Source organism: Halichoerus grypus, chromosome 7 (genome assembly GCF_964656455.1).
Source record: "Halichoerus grypus chromosome 7, mHalGry1.hap1.1, whole genome shotgun sequence".
Classification (NCBI taxonomy): domain Eukaryota; kingdom Metazoa; phylum Chordata; class Mammalia; order Carnivora; family Phocidae; genus Halichoerus; species Halichoerus grypus.
The window spans coordinates 92144868-92162023 of NC_135718.1; the positions used below are offsets into that span (position 1 = coordinate 92144868).

Below are 17156 nucleotides of genomic sequence, written 5' to 3' on the forward strand. Positions count from 1 at the left end.
GGGTGACACAGGGTGTGTGCTGAGTAGAACGAGGCCCGTTAGCGGATCTAGGGGTTCTTCCCCTCAAGTCTTTCGTGTGTGTGCGCGCGCGTGCGTGCGTGCACCGGCGTTCGCCTCAGGACGACGGCAGTGGCAGCTTCTGAGTGACGTCTGAAGCGCGGGAAGGCCTCTGACCGGGAATCACTCTCCGGAAGTCCCTTCAATAAGCACTTTAAAGCTCGTGACCTCAATCTAACCAGGATGCTCGTGAATTAACATCTAGGACATTTAGACATTCTGTTTCTTCATAAAATAAGAGGACGTGAAGACGTGACTGCCCCGAGACGTGTCAGCTCCCCCATCCTTGCTGGGGTGAGGTCGAGGCTCCCCCGCGGAGCGAGGCTCTGGGTCTAGCGCTGCATTCGGCTGGTGTCCCCTCCACGTAGCGGAGGACTGGCCACTCCTGCCACCAGGGCTGACCTGGGTGAGCCTTTCCTGCTGGGTGCCCCCAGAGTGCCTGAGGACAGGGTCGCAGGACCGCTGTGGCTCCTTGACTCACAGCCATCTAGGTGCGGCAGAGTCCCTCCTGGGATGTCCTGCCGTTAATCATCCCGCGGGGAGCGAGGCTTCAGGAGAGGGGGGACACACGGCCCGTCTACTGCCGCTGACATTGGCCACTGAAGGGACAAGTGCTGACGGAGGAAAGCCGCCCAAGGCAGACGTGGGCCGTGCGCGTGATGAGCGGCTGTCTCTCCACTACCTCGTGCGGGGGAGACTTAGCAGATCTGACGTCCTCCTGCGCACAGTGTTCGCCGGTCCTCAGAACAAGCACGGGGGACCTGGGCAGACAGATGCGGTTCTCTGTCCCCGCGCAGACGAGGAATTGGGGCCCAGGGATGCTTGGCAGCCCTCACAGGCAAGCGTGACCCGCGCTTCTCCTCTGGGCAGCCAGGCTTCGTGACTCCTCGGCCGAGAGGTGAGACGCGTGTCACAACCCTCAGGGAAGCTTCCGCAAACAGCGTATTTGTAATGTATCGGGAAGGCATTCTGATCTCCCCCTTTCTTCCCGAAAACAGGAGGTGGAACCCCCATGTGAAAGATGCCCTTCCAGAACCAGGAGAAAAGAAGTGTTCTCATTATGGGGGCTGGGGCTAGAGGCTGAGGAATCACCCAACCTCGTCAAAATCACTCCTCTTCCTCCCGCCTCCCCGTGTACTCGAGTTACGTCTCCACAAGCGCCTCTCTCTGTTCAACCGGGTATGAGAGCATTTCAGTTTTGCCCCTTCTTTGGGTCTTCCCTCAGGAAATCTCCTGTGTCTCCTAGAATTTAACCGCAGCGTGTGTGCCCTTATCCTGCTCACCTTGTTACATCAGTTAGGCTCTCAGGCCCAGCAGAGACCCGAGGAGGGGCCTAACCCCAACCCTCCCCCAGCCTGTTGTCTGGGGACCGGTATGCATGTCCTCCCTCCCGTAGGGCCAGAGGAGTGTAGACTGAGAACTTGGGATGTCCATCAGCAGGGTCTTCTTTGGAACCTCAGTATATACTTGTGGAATGAACTGGATCCGTGAAATGCACGTCCAGGGAGGACGAGATGACGGTCATGGGACCGCCAGGGAAGGCTTCCGGGCTTTGCTCAGGGTAGACGAATCAAAACATGGCCGTCCTCAGGGTATAAAACGCCTTACTGTTTTTGTCTTCTTGGTATAGCTGTGTCGCTTCTGGAGGTTATCCTAAGGCAGGTGTCAGAGAGTGGAACAGAGATTTCTGTTCATCATGTTTACTATAGTGTCATTTATTAGAGCAAAAACTTGGAACAATGGTAAGGTCTAGCAGCAGGGAATTGTACCTCCATGATGGTCCGTCTGATGGAATATTCTGCAGCTGTTAAGATTCAGCTGTAGGAGCACATGAGCTGATGGGGAGTAAATGGGCAGGCTAGGATTATTCCGGGGAAGAAAGATTCCAAAAGAGTTATGTCCCAATGACCGAGAATTTGTAAAACTATAAGCCACTGTGTGTTTATCAAATAATGGCAGTGGTTCTCTCTGGAGTAAGATTGAAGGCCGTTTTTATTTTCCATTTCCAGCTTTTCAGAAGTCCAGGTAAAGAACAGAAGGCCTTCCTCTCAGGGACCTTGGTGGTTGGTGGATCTCTGGGGCCTGGTGGAAGGCCTTTATTCTGAGTTTTTCTTCAGAGCACGCATAAGGTGTGTGTACATGTCTGGACCCAACACCTCCAGGGAGGGAAGGGGCACAGAGGATGGGCTGATGGAGGGCAACTTAATGATTCTGACATGAAAAACAAATGGCACGCTGTTTACCCAGCATGCAGGGACGCTGAGCCCCCAAGCAGTTTCTTCCAGTGGCCTCCAGGTCACCTCCCCTGCTGGCCAGGTGGCTCTGAGGGACAGCTCATGCCTCACCCTCTAAGTCCCTTGGCCTCTAGGCTCCTTCTTGAACTCTTGGCAAGTGCAGGGAGGAGGCTTCCCAAGCAAGGGCTGGAAGGCCTTGGCTGAGGGGCTCTGGGGGAGGGCCTGGGGACGGTCCAGCCTGTGGCCTCTGCTCTTCCCCAGCAGGGGGGCCCTAGGCCTGGGCCTGCCTGGGGGCTCCACAGGGAGTGAATTTCCAGAGCAGAAATGACGTGACCTGCAGGGTGACCTGTGTATGTCCCCCTCCTTCTCTCCCCTCTCCTTGCCCTCCCAACCCTGGGGCTGAAGACGACTTTTCTGGAAGTGAGGCCTGGCTAAGGGCCCAAATCGAGGAAAGAGGGCATGTGTTGGGGGCTGGTGGGAGGAGACTTCACCCTTCATTGAGGGGGAGTATGTGTGCCTGTTTGTAATAGGTTTTGGTTTGCCAGCCCGTCTTGCCAACGGAAGTGAGTTCTTGAAGCCTGCGTCTGTTTTATTTTTCAGCAGCCAGCAGTGTCGACAAAGCAAATGCTCAGGAAAGGTCTGTTGATTGCTTTTCTCAATGATCAGTAGGGATCCAAGTGTTTGAGCACTACTCTTTTTCATCTCTTAGAGAGAAAGGCTTCAGGAGGCCGGAAGCCAAGGCTGGCCAGTAGTTGGGAGGTCAAGGTTATGCATATATTGAAGCCAGGGCATGGGTTTGACCTGGTATGGACCTGGTGCTCCTTCCCTGGTGCTCCTTCTCCACTGGGAATCGGGGCTTAATCTCAACTGAGCATTTGCAAATGCAGACCTCGGGTCCTTTGTTAAGGGTGTTTGAAATTTCAGCAGACTCTTTCCCAAGTGTTTTCTGGCCCCTCCTCTTCTCCCAAAGGTCATCCATCCGTCCATCCATCCATCCATCCATCCATCCAATTTATGAGTAGCCACTATATCCCAGACTCTGTTCTAGAGGCTGAAGATATAGAACAAGAGGCCCCCCTCAGGTGCTGGGAGCACACCAGCCACTGACAGGCCAAAGTGTTTACACTCCAAGTGCTCTGTATGTTTATAGGAGTTTTCTGGAAACTAAGCCTTCACCTGGAAGAGCAAGTGAAAGCATCAGATGTGGAGACGTTTTCTCCATGCAGGTGCCAGGACAGCCCAATGTGCTTTGCTAGTAAATGGCGTCACCTTGCTTTGTTTTTATATCCATCTGGAGGAGGGTGCCATGGTGGACAGGGTGTTAATGTGCTCCGAGATGAAAACACAGGATCGAAAGGGAAAAAGAATAAAAGTAACACTAATAACAATTCTGAGAATTTAATGGTTTGAGAGACGGTTTTTCCCCAAGGTTAAGCGTGAGGGGGTGAGAATCTGTTCTAGAAGCTGCCTTTCTGGCCTCTCTTAGGGGGGTGCGCAGAGTCAGGCAGCGCCTTCGCTTACACTAATATTGAAGGCATCATTTCTAGAAAATCCTTATGGCTTGTGGCTTCTTAAGAATGTGTAGCTTCTGCCTCGAGGGGCCCAAAGGGAGCCCAGGAAGTTCTGATGTGCTATTTGGGGAGAAGAAGAGTGGGGAGCCTGGAAGGTGTGGGTGTCCAGGCCAATTCTGCGGCATAGGAGATACGGAGTCAGAGCAGGGCCGTGCCAGGAATGGAGAGTGTGCATTTGCTGTACGTGGCCACTGCCCTCTCTCGGGAGTGCAGAGGGGTGCTCAGATGTTTGCATGGATGTGGTACTGACATCTCAGAAATGCTGGATGGCTGCTCAGGGGAGAGCATTTGCATGGTCGGGATGGGAAGAGATTGTCCTTAGTGGGGAGGGGTACTCTAAGAGCCCAGTGGCTGACTCTCAGGGATGCCACACGATGTTGGGTCTCTGGGACTCAGCCCCCACAGCCACCCAGCCCTGGCCGAGTGTCCGAACTTGCTGGAGACAGGCCTCAGCCAGGGAGGTCCCTAGGGGCCTGGGAGGAAGCCCCCAGCCAGGGTGTTGCTCTAGGGAGAAGAACCTGCCTTCCTGGCCCTGAATTGTGTCCCCCTCTGAACAAAAGGATACATTAGATAGGCATCCAGGACTCGGAGTAGAATAGAAGTGAACATTTAATGCCACCATAGTTTGATTCTTTTTAAACACCAGATTCTTTTTTGACAACATTTTACACCTCATATGCCACAAAAAGTCCGAGATCGTAGCCAGCAAACAATGTCTTCTCACTGGAAATGGCACACAACTTAATGGATTCATGTCATCAGTTTTTGAGAACTAGAACTTTCTCTTCCAGACTGTTCTCCAGGTAGCCTGCTCATAGTTATCATGACCAAGCCAACAGCTAGCTTGTATATAGCGATGTGAGGGCCCAGACACAAAACCCAGCCTGTTGGCCCAAGAGGCTGTTGGGACCTGCCCAAGTACAGAATGGTTGGGATTTCAGCCTTTAACACACGAACTTTATTAAAAAGTGGTAACAGCCAACACTTGTAAGCTGAGAGCTTAATTTTTAAAATGGCACCGATCTTTTATCCAGTTAAACAGTGAATTTAAAACCATGACCTTAACTACTACCATTGAATCTTAAAACATGATTCTGTGCACTGGTTTGTGAATTGGCTGTTTGTGACACGAATGACTCGGCAGGCCTTGTCTCCAACTTCCAAGTTGGCCCATTTCTACAGATAAGCATATTTATATATACATACATACATTTCTAGAGCTGCAGGAACCACAACGCTCATTTAGCACAATGTCATCATTTTACAGATTAGAACGTGGGAGTTCCGGAGAAGTTCAGTAATGTCCCCAAGGCCATAGGACTTCTGACACTCCGGCTTTCTGTCCTATGCTCTTTCCGTGCTACACACCCGTACACACGCACACACATGCCAGTACATAGGCGTGACGTGTGGCCACGTGTTCCTGCGCTGGGTGCAAGCAGCAGCTCATGGGGAGAGCCCAAGATTCTGGACTCAGGTCACGGTCCGCCCTAAAGCGACTCTGTGGACTTGGGCCTCAGTCACTGACTATTGACTTGAGCTTCTTCATCAAGAAATGATGATCCCCAGCTCCTACACAGAGCTGTAATTTCTTCAAAGCACTTCCCATCACGGATACCATTTTCTCTCTACGCCATCCCAGAAGGGCAGCTTTTCTGAGCCTGGATCTCCCACTGGGGAGCCCAAGGTTGCATAGCAAGGGAGGGAACTAGGATGGGCGCTGGCTTCCTGACTCCTGGCTCCAGGCTTTTTCTCCTAGGTAGAGCTGCCTCTCAAATGAGACTACTGACCCCAGCCCCTCCCTGCCCCTCAGGCATCCAGGGAGCGGACAAGATGCCATAAGTATTACGGGTTGTAAACCTCACTAAAGTGCTTTGGTTTCTCCAGAACAAACAGGTACGACACATACCCAAGGTCAGGACCTCTAGTTGCTTCTCCAAACCCCCTTCAGTAGCGCCTGAGGGGCGTGTGGGGGTCTCAGGGGACTGTGGGGACCTAATACGATCTGTACTTTTTGCAGAAATTTCTCAGAAATCCCATCCAGGCCTGTGAAGGCTGGTTTCCAAGCCCATGATCATCAAATTCAAAATGAAGGGACCTTTCCCTCTCAGCTACTCGCTATGGAAATGGCTTAGATGTTGAATGTAGCTTGATACTTTGAGGACTGGATCCTCATCCCTGGTCTCCTGATTGATTTATCTTTCCGCCCCCGGGACCCTGCCTCCATTAACGGAGCTCACGAGAGGGAGGGGCAAAAACAGCCACAGATGCACCCCACGTACACTTCAGTGCATTGCCCTTGGACCGCACTTCCAACTGTGATGTAGAAATAAATCACAAAACACAGGCGAGGCTACACGACAATATCCTGAGCTTACAAATCAATTTTACTTCTTCCTACAATGTAACAGGACTGTGGGCTATTGGTTAGCGGGGTGGGGAATGGAGCGGGTGTGCACGTGCCCCGAGCTCGGTGCCCACCCCGATGTTCACGGACACGGGGCGTTCAGAGTGTGTTCACTGGGCGTGCTGAAGGCTGTCTGCCGCCTCGAGCATCTGCTCCGTGCCCGGTGTTAGGACATCAGTGTCCAGTTCTGCGGAGGGCCACCCAGAAGCAGAGTGTATTCGTTTAGGGATGGGTAAACCATCTTTTAAGAATGGACAGAAAACTTCTATGAGAAGCTGGGCTTGAGTTACAAGAGCTTCTCCTGGATTGGAGTTAGGTTTTTATCTGGAAATGAACAGTTTGTAATTATAAAATATGTGTGTGTGTTTTAGGGAAATTGCTAAGTGACACAATTTATGAGTTCTTACCCACAAATATTGACAGATATTTGCAGGAGGAGGAGAAAGAGATTCCAGTCCAAAGGAACATGATATTTGTAGGGCCTGTGCCCTGACCACCTCCCCCCCCCCACCCCCGACCACTTTAGGCCACTTATCAGCAGTGTCAGGGGTGCTGGGCATGTGGCCTGGCTTCATGGGGCACAGAGCGGAGTGGGCTCCACTGGCTGTTCTCTGTGGGGCCGGGTCTTCTGTGGGGCAGTGATGAGCCGTGTCCGTCACAGAAGGCCTGGCTGCACCACCCGAGGCCCCGGGGACAGTGGGACCAGGCCGTTTTCAGCATTGACTAGTTGTGACAAGACTTTCTACCTGTTTCTTACTGACATGGTTTCAGGGTTTAAAAGAAATTGCCTTTAAAAGCAAGGGATTCTTTCAGTATATGCTCAGAGTGGGCTGATATTCCGGAAGGAAGGAACAATGAGTCAACTCATGATTTCTTCTGGTTTCAGTTGTGAAATAGACATCTTTAGTTCTTTCTTTCACAGCCTGAAATCCTTTTTGGAATTTTTGGAAGCCTCAACTACACATTGGCCGTGGCCAAGGATGCTGGCCACAGTGTCTGCAGGCTCTCGCAAGCCTGGCCCTCTCTCCCACGAAGACCAGGTCCATCAGCTGCTTTCCCACAGGGACACCTATGGAAAGGGTTACAGATCAACCCAGATTTGCCATAACTTTAGAATCTGGAGCCCAGAGAAGGGCTTCTTGCTCAGCATGCACAGAAGTCTAAGAACGAACATAAGTTGTAACTGTGTATGTCAGACTTTTCGAACCATCTGCCCAGATGGCTTTTGTGGCCACAGTGAGATCACTGCCACCTTCCAGGGACAGAGACTTGAAGCATAAGGCTAATTTATGACAACTGGCCAGATTCTTGCCTGCCAAGTTCCCCAGGCTGGGCTGCCTGGCTTCTTGTCCCAGCTTCCACCCCCGCCCCAGCTCAAGGTCCCTTGGAGGACCCCCACTGGCATCCGCAGAGACTGCCCTCTGCATCTGTCATGAGCTCCCAGTGTTTGGAATAGCGACTGGAGATCAAACCACACACGGGGTGTTCTGATTTCAAATCTGGAAGAGATGAACGTCAGTGACAGCTTCCCCGTGATGGACAGGGGAATTCAAGGACCATAAGATCCAAGGTTGCAGTTCTCAGGTGGGGACTGCAAGCCCAGGATAAGCCCAATGTCATTCAGTCACAGCACGAACCAATCTCATGGAAAGTAATCTGGATTTACTCCCCAGAAGCAATACCGCCATTTCCCTTTTGTGGGTCTGAGTTTTGTTGTGTGGCCAATGCTTCACCTCACACTAAACTATTTGGGCAGATTTCAGACCAGGAATGAAAGCTGATGGCTCTAGATGTTAATTTCACATAGAAAGTTTCCAGTCCTTCTGGTTGTGGATAAGGACATGGAAATGGATTCTTTGACATTCCTCTTTGCTTCTTGGGTTCTCTCTCACCAGAACCAAACTGTGGAGCTCTGTCACATCTGGTCATCGGATGAGGCATTCCTCAGTTATTGGGACTGCCTCGAAAGAGTTGGCCACACCTGCTTCCCTCTGTGTCTGAAGAGCATCGTTGGTTTAGTCAACTTCTAGGAAGAACCAGGAACCATCATAGCTCAAAATTCATGACGTCTTCACATGGTTAAGCAATACTTGGTACATGAAGATGTTTGCAGCTCACTGAGGTTTAAAGGAAAGAAAGAAAAAGAAAAGAAAAAGCCAGAATGGACAACCTCCACACAAAGTTGGCCAACAACTTCCCGAGAGATGTTCCACGGCACAGCATCTTGGAGAAGCCAGTCTGACTCGGTAAGAAGGCTCTCGGTTTCATTCAACCCTTTTGCTGCTCACGAAGTTGCAACAAGTGGAGAAAAGCAGGCTTAGGGAGTAGGAAAGATTCCCTGGATTGAGATTTTAAATTTCTGTAGATGTCTCGATTTGGTGTCGCTCCAGGAAAGGCACCAGGATCCCATGGCTGGTCTGTTTAAGGCAGGCAGCGCTGTGTGGTGACCTTGGGGCCAGGGGAGATGTGCCAGGGAAAAGCTAAGTACATGGGGGATTACTCATCAAGTGAACGTGTTTCCAACAGAGACCAGCATACTCACCTCTGACCATTCACAAATTAAAGGCTTTTCATGAAGTGGTATATGTCAGGGCAGCAACCAAAAGGGATGCAAACTCAGACTCAAAAGATGGGCATCCTTTGGGGTCCAGAAGCTTCCATAATGTTGCTGTTCAACAAGCCCGTTCATACAGGTGCTGGGAGGGCAGAGGCATGCCCAGAGCCTGCAGGCTGGGGTGAAGGCTGAGGAGCTGGGGGAGGCCCCGCTTTCCAGGGTGACAGACAACTTGTTAAGCTAAGGGGAGCATGGTCCATTCTGGAGCACCTTTCACCATGTCGGAGCCCGTTCAGCTCTCAGAGGTGAGCATCTGCTCTGCGTGTCCGTCTGGGAGCAGGTGCGGACACAAAGAGCTGGACTGGTCATCCATGGGGCTGGCTTCCAGTCTGGGGGGTGGACTTCCAGACACGTGAGCCATCAGCGCGTCTGTGCCGGTTCTGACCAGTAAAGGACCGGGTACTGTGAGGCTCACGAGACCCCAGCTCCTATGCACAGAGTTCGGCTGAACTTCACTGGCTGCCTGAGCTCTGCTGGGCCACATGCGTCCACACGTACACTCAGGTCTGATTCCTCGGGGTGCAGCTGGGTCTGAGGTGTTGGGTAGCATGGACTGTCGAACCTAGAAATCAGCTCGTGATGATACACTGTGCTGGAGGGCAAAACCGGATAGTACTCTGTAAGACCCTCAGCACCCTCACCTCCTGGCCCCAGGAGTAGGAGGCAGCCCCTGCCTCTCCACGGCTGTTATCGCATAATCCCCTGGCCACTTGGTGCCTTGGGGTTCCATCGCTAAATGGGTATGATAATCCCTAAGGGAGTCGAGGCAGGGTGAGCCCCTCCATCTGAGGACAAAGTCCTATGTTCCTGGGACAGCCCTATGCACGAAGCTCTGTGCGCTGCCTCTGGGGGGGGGGGGGGGTGAGTCACGACAGGAAACCTGCCTTCGGCAGCCAAGCCTGGGGGGACAAGCCTTGTCCTTCCTTGAGATGGTGGCCTCGGGACATAGGAGGATGGGGCGGTTTTGCATTTGAATAGCACTCTGGACCACAGAGATGTCATGTGATCCCAACAGCCTTCCTTGTTCTAAACCAAGACTCTTGCAAGTCTCTGAGCATATACCAGCCTGAGAGGGTCTCTAAACTGGGAAAGATCTCCTGTTTCTGATAATGTCACGGAACCAGAGAACAGAAAATATGGCTCTACTGAGTTGGTTCAAGCTTTCAATCCAGTCTTTGGAATAAAAATGACTATGAAAAAGGTTTTGAGGGCCATGAAAACCCTGGGTTTGGGGATAAAGGAATCAGTACGCGAGTCAGGACTTGGAGGGAGAGGCTGTATCTGGATCAAACACACACGCCTCTCAAAGGACACGGAAGGCCCCGGTTGTAAAGGCTCCTTTTCCCGGAAAGATGCAGCCCCCGTTCTCTCAAGCTCGCACGCACCTGCCCCGCGAGGCTGCCTGCCGCCCGCGCCCCTAGTGAGAGAGGTGGCACGAAGTGTCACCCGCTGACCCCGCTGTCTTTGGAAACACACCAGCTCATGCCCATCAAGTCTCTCTGTTCTGAGTGGCCTTACCAGAAGAACCGTAAAGGACAGTGAACATTTATTCATATGCAATACTGCTTAGGGGATAGAGCTACAAACACTACTTATTTAGAAACAGCAAGTCAGAAATAGGATAAAACACCAAGAGAAAACGAGCTGTAAATACATTTCCAAAAATGCGTTTGATTTTCTTTTTTGTGGTGGTGGTGTTGTTTTCATCTGGAGTAGCACCATCTGTACACAAGAAAGTCTCAAAACTGTTTGGATAATAAAGATTTGCAAGGCACTTAGTCGCTCTGGGTCATCTGTTGTGTGTCCGGTTCTGACAGCAATCCTGCACGCACCCTCGCCCCTTCTCGCAAAGCCAGAGAAGAGGGGGGCTCTTGCCAGCAGTTCTTACGTATCAACAAGTTCTCGAAAGTTCCTCAAAGTGCTTTTTCAGTCTCATGGGGCTTCCACGTCCCTTGGGCTTCCCATCATTTCCTCCTCCCACACGTGTGGTGTTTGCACCTTTCCTACAGAAAACAAAAGAAAACTGCCTTCCGCTCAGCACTCCCTCCAGACTTGCACCAACCTTCGTCCTCCTTCCGCTGTCTCCGAGCCGCCGGCACCGAGGGCCTGCTGAGGGGGGGGGGGAGGGGGGGAGGGGGGGCGGGGCTGGGCAGTGAGGGGCTGGCAGGCCGGGCCGGCTCTTCATCGGCGCCGGGAGGTGATGTCGAAGCAGGTGATCATCATGAGGTGGGCCTTGCAGAAGTTGACGCGGCTCTCCAAGCGCTCCGTCACGCACTCCAGGGCCTCCAGGTACTCCAGGGAATCCAGCTCCAAAACCTGCTCCAAGTCAACTGCAAAGAAGGAGAAGCCTGGTGGAGATGTGGCCAGCACAGGAGGGTGGCCTCCTGGTCACCACCCCACCCAGCCCCTCCGGGGGGAGACCTGGGGCAGCATGGGACCCGCTGCCTCCCTCGGGCTGCCAATGGGCTCTGCTTGCTGCCTGCATGGATACTGGGGCCCTTCGCAGTCATTATGATGATTTCAGGCCCTTCCCATTTTGTTGAGATTCTACAGAAGGATAAGGCGACATTCCGGCTCTCCCCACCTCCGTCCACCTCCAGCATAGGATGTGAGACTCTACCAGGGCCGTTCTTCTTGATTAGCTATAAAATAAATCTCCAAGCTGAGGTGCAGAGTATCCCCTCCTTTTTTGGGGGGGCCTCACCTGAGTGACATTTATACCTTTGTCTACTTCTGTTTGTTCTCTCTTTATTCCTTCCCACAGCCATAGGCGGCAGCCTCTCTGAGCAGGTTGAAAAACCTGACCCTGTCTCTGGGCGCTTCCTGCTTTCACATATGCACTGGTGGTTCAGGAAATGATGATGCTAAAATCTATAATTAAGATTCCTTGCACTCAGAATACAAGCAGAGATTCAGGACCCAGAGGCCGTCCCTTACGGTCAGGCCAGCACAGCAAACAGTCTGCTTCCTTCTGTCCCTAAGGAGCAGTGATGTGGGGCCATCCCCTCCTGTCCCCAGGCCCCCGCTTTGTCCAGTGGTGACTGCAGGGCAGCGGCAGGGGCTCCAGCAGGGACAGCAGATGGGGAGGGGAAAGGAGATGGCCCCAGAAGAGGACGCTGGCCTAGGACCCCCAGCTCGGCCATGCCTCACCGCCGCCAGCACAGGTTCCTTAAAAGTGAAATGATAGGCACAACTGCTACTCTGCCTCCCTTACCAGACTCAAGTTGCCATGAAGAGTAAAATAAAAATGAGAGGGTAAATGGGAACATGGCTCGGGAACTGGAACACAGACTCCGATGAAACACAAGGGTTGGGGCGCCTGGGTGGCTCAGTCGTTAAGCATCTGCCTTCGGCTCAGGTCATGATCCCAGGGTCCTGGGATCGAGCCCCGCATTGGGCTCCCTGCTCAGCGGGAAGCCTGCTTCTCCCTCTCCCACTCCCTCTGCTTGTGTTCCCTCTCTCACTGTGTCTCTCTCTGTCAAATAAATAAAATCTTTAAAAAAAAAAACAACCACAAGGGTTGTAATGGAGGCCGCCTCTTTTTACAGGTGCGCTGAGATCCCGAGGAGCGAGGCGACTTGCTTGGGATCACAGACAATGAGGAGGAGAGCTAGGAATGAGACTGAGGGCTCCTGGGTGTCAGGATAATGTTTAAAATACAGAGGGAGGATCCAAGATGGCGACGAAGGAGGACCCTGAACTCCCCTCCTCCCTCCTTGCAAACACAGGTGGAGCAAATCCTCCTAAAGAAGAACAGAGGGGAGGAGGAGGGGGGGAGGGGGAGGGGGATGAGGAGGAGGAGTCTGTCTGCCCGGGATGCCGTCAGCTGCTGGGATCCAGAAAACAAAAGCCACAGTTTAAAAAAGCAACTAGAATGCAGAAGAACCAGCCCTAGAACTCTCTCCAGGGCACAGGCGATGACTAGTGTCATGTTTTATGTCCCCCCTGCCCCTTGATAGCACAGACAGAGGCAGGGTCGAGACACCCTAGCTGGCCCGCCACTGCCCCAGCCCACAGCAGCCCCAACAGTCCCACCAAGCCAGTTCCAGCACAGCACACACCTGACAGCTCTGCACAGCGCTCACTAGAGCTCCGGCCATCTTGCCAAGGTGACACAGGGGCCTGCAATACTCCAAGCCTGTTCCGCTACAGCTGCAGACAACCTGCCAGGGCACCCCCAGTGCAGAGTACCCTGGGACCCCCCAACCCACACCTGCTTCAGCTCCAGTTTCCAGCCAGGGTGATCCTTGCCCAGAACCTGGGATCCCCTGCCTTACACCCACTTCAGCTGTCCCACCAGCACACCCTCTGTGTGGAGAGCCCTGGGACCCTCTGGCCTGCACCACCTTAGCTCTGGTCATCCCACAAGGGCAGCCCCAGCACAGATTGCCCCATCCTCCAGCGCATACCAGCTACAACTCCAGCCAGCCAGCAGCCAAAGATGCCAGGTATACACGGCCAACACAGGGGACGTCCCTACACAAGACTATTCCTTCAAGTTTATAAGAAGAAACAGAAACACAGACAAAATGAAGAGACAGAAGAATATGCTCCAAACAAGAGGCCAAGACAAAACCTCTGAAGAAGAACTAAAGGAAATGGAGATAAGCAGTCTACCTGATGAAGAGTTCAAGGCACTGGTCAGACAGATGCTCAATGAGTGCATGAGTGGATGAGCTCAATGAGAACTTCAACAAAGAGATAAAAAATATAAAGAACCAATCAGAGTTGAAGAATATGATAACTGAAATGAAAAGTATATAAGAGGGAATCAACAGCAGATTAGAGGAGGCAGAAAAAGGAATAAGTGATCTGGAAGACAGGGTGATGGAAAGCATTCAGCTGAATGACAAGAGTAAAAATAACAACAACAAAAAACAATGATAAGTTAAGGATCTATGGGACAGCATCAAACATACTAATATTCACATTATCAGGGGTCCCAGAAGGAGAAGAGAAAGAGAAACAGGCAGAAAACTTATTTGAAGAAATAATAGCTGAAAACATCCCTAGCCTGGGGAAGAAAGCACAGAGAGTTTCAAATGAGGTGAACCAAGAAGGTCCACATCAAGACATATAATAATTAAAATGTCAAAGATTAAATATAAAGAGAATTTTTAAGGCAAAGCAAGAGAGAAGCAACTAGGTACATAGAAGAGAAACCTCATAAGACCATCAGCTGATTTTTCAGCAAAAACTTGGCAGGCCAGAAGGGAGTGGAATGACATAGTCAAAGTTCTGAAAAGGAAAAAAGAAACCTACTACAAGAACACTCTACTTGGCAAGATTATCATTCAGAACTGAAGGGGAGAGGGGTACCTGGGTGGCTCAGTCGTTAAGTGTCTGCCTTCGGCTCAGGTCATGATCCCAGAGTCCTGGGATCGAGCCCTGCATCGGGCTCCCTGCTCCCTCTCCCACTACCCCTGCCTGTGTTCCCCCTCTTGCTGTGTCTCTGTCAAATAAATAAATAAAATCTTAAAAAAAAAAAAAAAAACTGAAGGGGAGATAAAGAATTGCCCAAACAAAAGTTAAAAGAGTTCATTGCCACTAAGTGAGCCTCACAGGAAATGTTTAAAGAGACTTCTCTAAGTAGAAAAGAAAAGGCCATAATTAGAAGAAAATTATGAAAGGAAAAAGTTCATGAGTAAAGCAAACATAGAGTAAAGGTAGTAAATCAATCATTTAAGAAAGCTCGTAAGAAGGTTAAAAGAAAATAAAACCAATTATATCTAAATATTAAAGGGACTCACAAAAAGATGTAAAATATGACAACATATATATAAAATGTGGAGGAGGAGTAAAAATGAAGTTCTTTTAGAGTGTGTTCAAACTTAAGTGACCTTCAACTTAATATAGACTGCTATATACTTAGGTTTGTAGAACCACAAACCAAAAACCTGCGACACACAAAAATAAAGGAAACCAAACCAAGCATAACACTAAAGGAAGTCATCAATCACAAAAAAAGCAAGAGAAGAAAAAAAGGACGAAAGAAGAACTACAAAAACAACCAGAGAACAATTAACAAAATAGCAATAAGGACATACCTATTGATAATTACTTTTAGTGTAAATGGCCTAAATGCTCCAATCAAAATAGGGTGATAAAATGGTTAAAAAACCAAGACCCATCGATATGCTACTTACAAGAAACTCACTTCAGACCTAAAGACACATAGAGACTGAAAATGAAGGGATGGAAAAAGATATACCATACAAATAGAAGCCAAAAAAAAAAAAGCCAGGGTGGCAGTACTTCTATCAGACAAGAGAGACTTTGAAGCAAGAACAGTAACAAGAGACAAATAAGGGCATTACATAATGATAAAGAAATCAATCCAACAAGAGGATATAACAATTGTAAATATCTATGCACCCAACACTAGAGCACCTAAATACATAAAGCAAATATTAATAGACATAAAGGGAGAAATCGACAGTCATACAATAATACTAGGGGACTTTAATACCTCACTCACATCAATGGATAGATCATCCCAGCAGAAAATCAATAAGGAAACAATGGCTTTGAAGGACATATGAGACCACATGGACTTAACAAAGAGAACAATCCATCCCCAAATGGAAGAATACACATTATTTTCATGTGCACATGGGAATTCTCCAGGATGGATCACATGTCCAGACACAAAACAAGTCTCAATAAATTTATGAAGACTGAAATCATATCAAATATCTTTTCCAACCACAGTGGTATGAAAGTAGAAATCAATTACAGGAAAAAAACTAAAAACCACAATCCTGTAGAGGCTAAACAACCAGTGTGTCAATGAAGAAATCAAGGAGGAAATGAAAAAAAGATACATGGAGACAAATGAAAATGAAAACACAATGGTCCAAATGGGATACAGTGAAAGTAGTTCTAAGTGGGAAGTTTATAGTAATACAGGCCTACCTCAAGAAACGAGAAAAATCTGCAACAATCTAATCTTATACACAGATGAACTAGAAAAGAAGAAAGCTCAAAGCTAGTAGAAGAAAGGAAATAATAAAGATCAGAGCAGAAATAAATGAAATAGAGACCAAAAAAATAGAAAAGATAGATGAAACCAAAAGCTGGTTCTTTGAAAAGAAAAACAAAATTGATAAACTTTCAGCTGACTCCTCAAGAAAAAAGCACTCAGATAAAGAAAATTAGAAATGAAAAAGGAAAAGTAACAACCAATATCACAGACATACAAAGGATTATAAGAGACTGTAATGAAAAATATGCCAACAAATTGAACTGCCTAGAAGAAATGGGTAAATTCCTAGAAATATACCATTTTCCAAAACTGAATCAGGACACACAGAATCTGAATTACTAGTAATAAAATTGAATCAATAATAAAAAACTCCCAACAAACAAAAGTCCAGGACTAGATGGATTCACAGGTAAATTCTACCAAACATTTAAAGAAGAGTTAATACCTACTCTCCTCAAACTGCTTCAAAAAAGTAGAAGAGGAAGCTTCCAAATCCATTCTATGAGGCCAGCATTACCCTGATACCATAGTCAGATAAAGGCACTATAAAAAAAAAAAGAAAACTACAGGCCAATATTTCTGACGAATATACATACTAAAGTCTTCAACAAAATATTAGCAAACCGCATCCAGCAATACATTAGGAGAATCATTCACCATGATGAAGTGGAATTTATTCCACGGGTGCAAAAATGGTTCAATATCCACAAATCAATCAACGTGATACACCACATTAACAAATTGAAGTTTTTATCTATGGGATCATCTCAATAGATGCAGAAAAAGCATTTAACAAAGAACAACATCTGTTCATGGTTTTAGAGGGACATACCTCAACATAATAAAGGCCACATAGGACAAACCCACAGCCAACATCATCCTCAATGGTGAAAAACAGAGCTTTTCTTCTCAGATCAAGAATAAGATAAGGATGCCCACTCATTTTTATCCAACATAGTACTGGAAGTCTTAGCCACAAAAATCAGACAATAAAAAGAAATAAAAGGCACCCAAATTGGTAAGGAAGGAGTAAGACTGTCACTATTTGCAGATACTATGATACTTTATATAGAAAACCCTGAAGACTCTACCAAGAAACTATTAAGAGTAATAAATGAACTCAGGAAAGTTGCAGGATATGAGATTAATATACAGTAATCAGTTGCAGTTCTATACAAGAATAATGAACTAGCAGAAAGAGAAATAAAAAAAAAAATTTACAATTGCACCAAAAAGAATAAAATACCTAGGAAAAAACTTAACCAAGGAGGTGGAATATCTATACTCT

General features: G+C 48.8%; 1 protein-coding gene across 3 annotated transcripts in view; it reads right to left on the reverse strand.

Annotated features, from left to right (window-relative positions):
• Nucleotides 1-4453: 4453 nt before the first annotated feature.
• KIF26B (kinesin family member 26B) overlaps nt 4454-17156 on the reverse strand; it is a 444934-nt gene continuing 432231 nt past the window's right edge. For all 3 annotated transcript variants that reach the window (XM_078077887.1, XM_036100240.2, XM_078077888.1), the window contains one exon: nt 4454-11213. In XM_078077887.1, coding sequence (XP_077934013.1) covers nt 11065-11213 — 149 coding nt within the window. In that variant the 3' untranslated portion in view covers nt 4454-11064. The remainder of the gene's footprint in view (nt 11214-17156) is intronic.